This window comes from Borostomias antarcticus (genome assembly GCF_949987555.1).
Source record: "Borostomias antarcticus genome assembly, chromosome: 32".
Classification (NCBI taxonomy): domain Eukaryota; kingdom Metazoa; phylum Chordata; class Actinopteri; order Stomiiformes; family Stomiidae; genus Borostomias; species Borostomias antarcticus.
The window spans coordinates 1747087-1757086 of record NC_140265.1 but is presented as its reverse complement, the minus strand read 5'-3'; the positions used below and the strand labels follow the sequence as shown (position 1 = coordinate 1757086).

Here is a 10000-nt window from a genome sequence, read left to right as displayed (position 1 = left end):
CTCTCTCTCTCGCTCTCTCTCTCTCTCTCTCTCTCTCTCTCTCTCCCTCTCCCTCTATCCCTCTATCCCTCTCTCTCTCTCTGTCTCTCTCTCTCTCTCTCTCTCTCCCTCTCCTCTCTCTCTCTCTCTCTCTCTCCCCTCCCTCCCCCCTTTGGCACTAAATCAGTCATGGCTGACCCACCAGACAAACGCTCACTCTAATGACTGTGTTTGGGTCAAAGGTTTCTCCGTCCCTGCCACCCTTTCCCTCCCTCTCTCTCTCTCTCAATCTCCCTCTTTCTCTTTCTCTACTCCCCCCCCCCCCTCTCTCTCTCTCTCTATATATATATATACAGTATGTTACATCTACTAATGGGGTGCACTGAGGTGCATGGGTACAGCCATTTTGGTTGGTTTGCCTTAATGATTGTGCAAGCTCGGGCGTTTCTATGCCAGTTCCTGGATGCACTGTGAGTTCTCTCCGGAGCAGCTGTAAGGTGTCTGGGGTCTGAATGCAGGATAGACAAAGCTACCCGTTCAAGCTCTCCACGGTTGAAAACGATTTGAAACAAGCAAACCCCACGTTTAAATACGGTTGGTTGCGCCCGACGCCATTCATGCAGTTAAGTTTTTGTTGACCTTGGTCTTCTAAATCCAGCCTGAGGTGTTTTGTTCTCACGTTTATGTACCCTGACCCTAAGTAGGCTGTTGGCTTCTTTCATGAGGCATCCTACACATACCTGGCGCCCGGCCAGCGCCAGGGAACAGGCCAAACCAGCTCTGGTCAGACCAGCTATCTGCACGCTTGACTTTGTGAGAACCCTGACTGCATTCCTCTGTGTAGAGACCGGGTTGAACAATGGCCGCCGCTCGCTCAAGGTCGCTGCATCTCCCGCTCCTGGCCCTCAGCGCAGGTGCTCGCCACCGTTCATCTATCGTACGTCCACACAGGCGCAGCCTTGGATGCTGGTCTCTCTCTCCTGCAGTCTCTCTCACACGAACACACTCTTATCTCTCTCATACTGTCTCTCTCCTGCTCTCCTTCCTTCACACACACACACACACACACACACACACACACACACACGCACACACACACACACACACACACACACACACACACACACACACACATACATACACTCCTGGTCTCTCTCTCTCTCTCTCTCTCTCTCTCTCCCCTCTCTCTGTCTCTCTCTCTCTCCCTCTCTCTGTCTCTCTCTCTCTCTCTCTCTCTCTCTCTCTCTCCCCCTCTCTCTCTCTCCCTCCCTCTCTCTCTCTCTCTCTCTCTCTCTCTCCCTCTCTCTCTCTCTATCTCTCTCTCTCCCTCTCTCTGTCTCTCTCTCTCTCCCTCTCTCTCTCTCTCTCCCTCTCTCTGTCTCTCTCTCTCTCTCTCTCTCCCTCTCTCTCTATCTCTCTCTCTCCCTCTCTCTGTCTCTCTCTCTCTCTCTCTCTCTCTCTCCTCCCTCTCTCTCTGTCTCTCTCTCTCTCTCTCTCTCTGCCTTGTCATAGGAGATCAGATCCATAAAAAGCAGCTGTTCCTCAGGTCTTAAGGCCATTTCAGACGAGGAGCGATATTCCGCCTGCGTTCTCGCTCGGATCAGCGGGGGACACATGCGTCCTGCGTTCTCGCTCGGATCAGCGGGGGACGCGTGCGTCCTGCGCGCAGCGGGGAAAGCTGACTACAATTCAGCTCTTGTCGCGGGCGGGCGTGTGCACGAAACGAGCACGCGCGCGACAATTTCACGGGGTCGCGCCCGCTTGCCGCTCCGCCCCAGATTGTCCGCGGCTCCCAAATTGTCCGCTCGCCTCTCTCATTGAAAATGAATAACAATGCGCGGATATCGCTCCTCGTCTGAAACGGCCATTAGTCTGACTGAACAGCCCCCTGCCTGCTGCCCTGTATGGCCACTCTCCCTCCCTGTCTCTCTGTCTGTCTCTCTGTCTTCCTCCCTCCCTGTCTCTCTGTCTGTCTCTCTGTCTTCCTGCCTCACTGTCTCACTGTCTGTCTCTCTGTCTTCCTGTCTCCCTGTCTGTCTCTCTGTCTTCCTGCCTCACTGTCTCCCTGTCTGTCTCTCTGTCTTCCTGCCTCACTGTCTCCCTGTCTGTCTCTCTGTCTTCCTCCCTCCCTGTCTCACTGTCTGTCTCTCTGTCTTCCTGCCTCACTGTCTGTCTCTCTGTCTTCCTCCCTCACTGTCTCCCTGTCTCTGGTCTCTCTGTCTCCCTCGCCATCTCTGGGCTCCCTGTCTGTCTCTCTGCCTGTCTCTCTGCCTCTGGTCTCTCTGCCTCTCTGTCTCCCTGTCTGCCTCTCTCTCTTCCTGTCTGTCTGTCTCTCTGCCTGTCTCTCTGCCTCTGGTCTCTCTGCCTCTCTGTCTCTCTGTCTGCCTCTCTCTCTTCCTGTCTGTCTGTCTCTCTGCCTGTCTCTCTGCCTCTGGTCTCTCTGCCTCTCTGTCTCTCTGTCTGCCTCTCTCTCTTCCTGTCTGTCTGTCTCTCTGCCTGTCTCTCTGCCTCTGGTCTCTCTGCCTCTCTGTCTCACTGTCTGCCTCTCTCTCTTCCTGTCTGTCTGTCTCTCTGCCTCTGGTCTCTCTGTCTCTGGTCTCTCTGTCTCTCTGCTTCCCTGTCCTCCCAGTCAACCTTCGCTCTCCTGCCACCTGCTGACAGAGAGGGGGAAGGTACACCAGTGAGATTCCTGTTCTCCCCTCCTAAAAACAAAATGCATTCATACTTTTTTTTCTAATTGAAAAAAAAACCCCATTGGACCAGGGACCCCCCATGAGATCCCGGTGTGGAAGAACAGTAACCCTCTGCCCTGGGGGCGTGTTAATAGGGAACCCTCCCTGTAGGTGAGAGGAGGAGGAGGATAGGCCCTGGCTATAGCCAGCGCTGTTGTCACGGGCCAACCAGACTCAAGCCTTGTTTAAAGGGCAATGCTCGTTTTTGACAACCTGGACCTTATTTACGACATATTATAAGAAGTTTGACTCACCGAGATCACTTTGGTGTAGTTCGGAGGCCTGTAGAAGAAATTTAAAATCCAGCGCGAGCCAGTATATCCATGTAATGACGGTGATCGGGGCACCATCGTCATTCGTCAGCAACAATCCGATCGTAGCGCAGAGAATGTGAGCCGGAGAATAGCCAGTCTACGTGCTGGCCTGTGCGCATGCATGCTGGAGCAAGTGGGGAAAGGCGTGTAAAGATCATATTACAGAGGCTAAAGACCCCGTATTTGAAAACCACTACAATGCCTCGCGTTGAGGAATCTCAACTGTCGATTCATCCAATCTGATTGATGAAAACAACCGTTTAGCGGCCGAAAATAGATTTTTAGAAACTGCATTCTCGGTGCCCCGATCACCGTGATTACATGGATATACTGGCTCGCGCTGGATTTTAAATTTCTTCTACATGCCTCCGAACTACACAAAAGTGATCTCGGTGAGTCAAACTTCTTATAATATGTCGTAAATAAGGTCCAGGTTGTCAAAAACGAGCATTGTCCTTTAAGTTGTTAACGGTGTGCTGTACACAGTGTTCTCACCCAGTCAACCAGCCATCCATGCGTTCTTCTGGCTTTTCGGTGGACCGCATCCGCCGTGGTCGCCTGGCAACATTCAGAATCCGCGCGGTCACGCCAGCGTTCGCCGGGGGGGCGAGGAGGAAGGGGCTCTCTGGCGCCGGCGTCTCGACAGGCCCGGCCATTGTAGCCTGCAGCCACCCCGCTCGCCAGGGTCATCTCTAGTCCCCCTCTCTCTCTCCGCTAGTGGCCCAGACAAACACATTATTGTGGCACGCTTCGTGGGCAAGCCACCTCTTGTTACAGCCCGCTGGGAGAGCCTCTCCGATACCGGCCCGGCTCGCTGTGGATGAATGGTCCGTTGTAGCTCCCGGCCACGCTGTGTGGAGCCTTTGTTGGGAGACGCCAGCACCCGGCTTCTCTCCTCGCCAGTGGGCTGGACGGACAGACGGACGGGCGGGCGTTTGATTATTATTAGAGAAGCGTTGCACTGTGACGTTTTTTTTTTATGCGCATCAGCGTCATGCAGCGCTCGAGGAACAGTCCGGTCCTTTCAGGCAGGATCAATGACACCTACAGGTCAGGTGATCTCTCCCGGTGTCCAGAGAGAAACATAAATTACGAAGCTAGACTCGGTCATCCGACTTCAGTCATCCGGGAGAGACTCGGAGTAGAGCCGCTGCTCCTTTGCGTCGAAAGAAGCCAGTTGAGGTGGTTCAGGCATCTAGTGAGGATGCCTCCTGGGCGCTCCTGGGCGCCTCCCTAGGGAGGTGTTCCAGGCGTGTCCGGCTGGGAGGAGGCCGCGGGGTAGACCCAGGACTAGGTGGCGGGACTACATCTCCGCACTGTCCTGTGAGCGGCTAAAGATTCCCCAGGCAGAGCTGGTTGATGCTGCTAGGGAAAGGGATGTCTGGGTTGGCTGCTGCCTCCGCGACCCGACCCCGGATAAGCGGATGAAGATGGATGGATGAATGGATGGAAGCTAGACTTCCGTTGAAGTGTCTCTCCCTTTGCACCTGTATGTGAGTCAGGGGGTTTGATCATGTTTTGGCCATGTCATGGTATATTATCATGTCATGGTTTATTAGGGTATTTTGTTTGTAGCATGTTTAAATTTTAGTTGCTATTCATCAAAATGTAATATATTTCCCATGCAGTATTTTTGTGCGTGGCTGTAAGCCAGCGCACCATGGAGAGAAAATATCAGGTTATCCCTTTCTCCCTTCCCTTGTTGACCTGCAGTTCTGTGTTGCTACCACAAGAGGCAGTGGTCCCAGAACATCAAAACAAAAGACTATAGCTGTGTTCGGAATCGCTCCCTCGTTCCCTCACTCCCTATTCCCTATATAGGGTTCACCATGTAGTGAACTACCTAGGGAACGGAGAAAATGTAGGGTACATGCACTGTTCCCTGGAAATCAAGGTGAATTGTGGGTAATAAATAGTGGACTATATAGGGAACGAAAATTCCGTGGAGAATTCGGACACTACAAACAAAATAGCTGACGCCCTATATAGTGCACTATATAGTGAATAGGGAGCGATTCCGAACACAACTTATAACACCATAGATTTTCAAGAGCTCCGTTGGCCTAGTGGTTAAGGAGCTAGTCTGCCATGCTGAACGTGCGAGTTCAAAACTCGTGGGTTTAAAACTCGTGGTGTGGATAGTTTTTTGTCACTGGATGTTATAGAAGCTATGTAAAATGGCAGTTACCTGTTGGTTCTATGTCACTTATTGCAGTAATTGAACATAATGAAATACTTTTGAAATTATACCTACAATATGTGTCTCAGTAATTACCCATTATATATAGACCATTTTACTGTTGGTAAACAATTAAAGTCCAGGTTAACCCAGTTCAAATTTTTGTTATGAGCTTCACACACCACAGGAAAACATGTCATTAACCACCCAGCCAAATCTGAGTGATTAAAAATGTCGCTAAGTATATAAAATAAGGCTTCAAAATCGGTTAAAAATCAGCAGCATTCTCTGGTCTGAGACTGTGGGGGCGTGTCTGCTGAAGGCACCGAAGCCACACCCAATTGCGTGGGGGGGGGGTGTGGAGGGAAGAACCTGTCAAATAGTACCGTTCTCTGGTCTGCATATTGTCACACTGGCACGCCGTCTCTTTTGTGGTAGGAAGGCACAGCTTTGTGAAAACAGAGAGGAGTTGAAATTACACTTGTCTAATGAGTCAAACGCACAGATGCTTCCTCCTAACCTACCTCCTGACAAACAACACAGGTAAAACTGTAGCTACTCTATACCAACGCGCCAGTGTTACTGCCCTTAGATGCAAAATACAAAAACAGGCAACGAGGAATGTATGAGTCTGTCCCTATTTTCTCCCTGCCACCTCCGGACCCATTCCTATCCCTCCCAGGCGATCCTGTCGTCCCTTGGGATCAATGGAAAAAGTTGTTTAAAATGTACCTTTTAGTCACTGCATGGCTTGAACAGCGCTGATAGCGCGAAGAAGCGTACACTACCGGAGTTGATAATCGGGACGGACTCATCCACTCTCGTTGGCAATGTTATGTGTGAGAATAACGAGCACTCGGCTTCAACTTTCCCGCAACATATCCAACAGAACTGGGATGTTCAGCCAGTAGCCGCCGAGCACCGCTTCACTGGGAGAGGGTGCGTCTTTCTCCAGCTGCAGCTGGTCTACCTAACCATCCCCCTCGCTCCCGCCTCCCGGTCTCCCGCTGGACAAATATACTGTAACCATTACCGGTGAACCCATACGCACATCAGGTGCCACAAATATGGCAGGCAGTTTCTGTATAGTTAACGCTTAAAGTCATAATATATCATCCGTAACGTTATTTGGTGGGTGGTCGCCTGGTCGGTGCTGCTAGCTATGTTAGCTAGACTAAGGTTATATACACACTCCCATCTGCAACAAACTACATAGCTAATGTTAGCTATAATTCCTCCTAAGATTACATATAATTCATCATAGCTGACATTACCACATAAATGTCAAGACACATATTTTGTAGATTAACCTAGCAGTGTATTTTCCTATTGCTTACGTAACCTAGCAAACGTTATAACGTTAATTAGCTATAAGCACACAAGGCAGCGCTGTCGGCACTAAAGGTTGATGCGACAGGAGGAGAATGGAGGCCGTGGAGGGAGATGGTTGGCTCCGCCGAATTCAACAGGACCAGTCGTGAGTCCGTGAAACCCAAAAGCCTCATATTATAATTGCAGAAGCTTTCGGGAGTGAAATGTTTGCTGCAGAGGCGGGCGCTAGCAGTGACAGACTCCTCTGTAACACCATGGCTCTTCAAAAATGCTAACCATTTGCTTCTCATTTCAGCTTTACTCGGGAGTTGAAAGAAGGAGACCTTATCATCCCATTCCTACTGGCATCCAGGAAGGATGCATTCTCGTTTAGTTTTATGCATAGGCATTGCTAACTAAGAAAAACTAGCTAATTCTAGACTGCTGGTTAAAACTAGCTAATTCTAGACTCAAGATTGAGCAGGAGAACCGAAGATTCAAAATCCGTTCTAGCTTTATATAGTGTTAGGGCGGGGATATGCTAAGAACACCGCTCTACGTCAACAAGTACCGTTTTAAGCCCGCCCAGAAAATCCAGAAATCAAAACTGGTCAAAAACACAAAACTGGTCTAACTTCACAATTCAGTACTACACATGGTTCATCCCATTTTTACATGTTATCAGCAATGCATCACTAACACATAGAATGTGTTTTCAAGCAAATCTCTGATTTTGGTTAACTGGGACTTTAAGTGTGCGGGCCATGGATGTATTAATAGAACTGGATAGGGTCACTCCATTCACTGACTGCTCAAAGAAGTGAAGCCCTATAAGGCCGCACCATCTTTGGAAAAAAAAAAACGCGTCATTGGTACCTTTGACATGCGCAGTCCAGGCAAGTCAAGGCGCCAATGACGCGTTTTTGTAGTCCACGAACAGATGTGAAATGCAAATTTGCGTTCATGGCTCTCCCCGCTCTGAGTTAGCAATGAAAATCGGCTAAATTATTAATCTACTTTCGTCAAATATATCGGTTGGAAAACATATTTTTTTGAGCTAACTGGCTATCTCGCTCTTATTGTGCTGGATTAGCATTGGAAGCATTGGAACTGATGTGTCCAGGCGACAAGACCTATCTTAATTTATCAGACATTATTTCATGTCATTTCAATTCACAGCTATTTCAGTGGCATGACTAGCTTCCGTCCTACCAGTCCTGAACAGAAACAAGCCAGCCACGCACATAAGCCAGGCTTTACCTGGCCTGGTTCTTTATCGGGTTATTTCAAGCATTTCCCGTATTGCGCGAGTGGTTGTTATTAGGGGCCAAGCCCTGAAAGGGCGAGGACCCTATTGTTATTGGTAGGATTCCCTATTATTATTATTATGACAGCTAACTCTGTGTGTTATTGGTCAAAAGTTTTCAAATTTGTCACACACCTCACCCACCTTGGAAAACTAGGCTCCAAGAAATATTGCATCGATTGGCCAGATGGTGGCGCTATAGGAACCGTTCTAATTCGCAAAGTTTGAAATAAGGAACAAATTTGCCTCAAGAACCCATGACTTCCGGTTGTATACATTTTCCGCCATTTTAATTTTTTGGAAAAATGTTTAAAATCAAACTTGTCCTACAAATTCTGACCGATCTGTATGAAACATGGTACACGCAATCTAGGGGCCGATATCTACAGGACTATCAAGGCCGATTTTTGAAAAGTTACAAAAATATACCTTTATGGGGCACTACAGTTTGCAGAGTGTGATGCTTGGCTTATTACATAAAGGTGTATAATGTCTCAGTGGATAGACCAAACACCACCAAACTTTGTAGCCATGTCTGGACACATAAAGGAAAGGGACCCCTCCATTATTGGCCTAATCTAACCAAATGGGGGCGCTAGAGAGCTCATTTCCGGTTTAAGCCTAACTGCCATGCAGACATTTCCCAGACTTAGGACAGTTGTAGAGGGGCATGCTTTGATGCGTTTATTGCACTTGGCCCCTATAGAGGCTGCTTGCAGCTGTAATTGATGGTATTATTCTGCCATTGAAGTCAATGGCAGCCTATAGAACCAAGTGGTAACTTTTTACGAAACGTTGCACGATGGTAGAGGATCATGTGATGAGGCAATGAAGGAAGTGTCACATCGATTGGCCAATAGGGGGCGCAATAGCAGCTGACTGAAATTGCGAACTTTGAACAGGCATAGCTCAAGCCCCGTTTGACGTAGAGTCATGAGACTTTGCAGACATATGTCTCTCCTCACGATGAACAAATTTGCCTCAAGAACCTATAACATTTTCGGTTATGTAAATGATCTGCTATTTTGCATTTTTTGGAAAACGCTTAAAATCTATCTCCTCCTAGAAAGTTTCACTGATTCACATCATGTTCAGTAGAAAGATTCTAGGGAAGAATATCTAAAGTTCCATCTTGGCACATTTTTGAAAAATTGAATAAAACATAAACTATGAGCCAATGAAGATTGCAAAGGGCGTAGCTTTGCATGGCTTTTCACGTAAAGGGGTTAAGTTTCTGAAGGGTTGTACAGAAAACCACAGATCTTAGCACGGATGTCCGCACATATAACCCGAGGCTAGCCGCGCCTCTCTCTCTCTCTCTCTATCTCCCCCAGACGGCACACAGGAGCAGCCTCCAACATGTGGCTCCACTCAACGCTGCTGGAGAAAACCGCTAACGTGATAAAGTCTTTTACCAGCCAGTTTTATGGGGAAACACGCGGAAACGGTTAAAAACCAATAAAAGCCGGGGGCCTGCTAACCTGACGTGGCTGCTTCATATAACCATCTGGGAACTCTCCATTGGAAACCGTTTGGAAAAGGGCGGGCTCTCTTAACAGACTTGGCGGGCGATTGAACCGACTGTCTGTCACCGTCTATCACATGCTGACTTCAACCGCTCCTCACACCGAAACCCCGCCCAACGTAGACGTTTGTATTTCAAATTCCTCCGAACCAACGCTGATTGGCATGATTGTTTTCCGATCTTGCACAAACGGAACTCTACGGAGAGTTATCAAGGCTGATTGGCGAGAGAGCCAGAATGTGAGCTCAGTAGATCAGGATGGCTAGGTGCCCGCTGGTTGCGCCCGGCAGCAGGGAGGGCGGGTTTAACCTGACCTGGCGTCTGCTGTGCTCCGCCTCCACAGCTGTTCGTGGGGCTGTCCTTCCCCTACGAGGGCCCCGCCCCACTGGAGGCCATCGCCAACGGCTGCGCCTTCCTCAACCCCAAGTTCACCCCACCCAAGAGCAGCAAGAACACGGACTTCTTCAAGGGCAAGCCCACCCTGAGAGAGGTGAGGAGCGCGGTCCGGGGGGGGGGGGGGGGGGGGCGGTGTGCGTGTGTCTTTCAGTGTGTCTTTCTACTCTAGACATCTCTTGACCGCCTGCTCCCTGTGTGTGTGTGTGTGTGTGTGTGTGTGTGTGTGTGTGTGTGTGTGTGTGTGTGTGTGTGTGTGTG

At 49.2% G+C, this 10000-nt stretch overlaps 1 protein-coding gene across 1 annotated transcript in view; it reads left to right on the top strand.

The window, feature by feature from the left end:
- The window catches only part of mgat5 (alpha-1,6-mannosylglycoprotein 6-beta-N-acetylglucosaminyltransferase), a 72190-nt gene that overhangs the window by 53437 nt on the left and 8753 nt on the right, over window positions 1-10000 (top strand). Inside the window, exon 7 of the mRNA XM_084460415.1 lies at window positions 9690-9836. Coding sequence (XP_084316541.1) covers window positions 9690-9836 — 147 coding nt within the window. The remainder of the gene's footprint in view (window positions 1-9689; window positions 9837-10000) is intronic.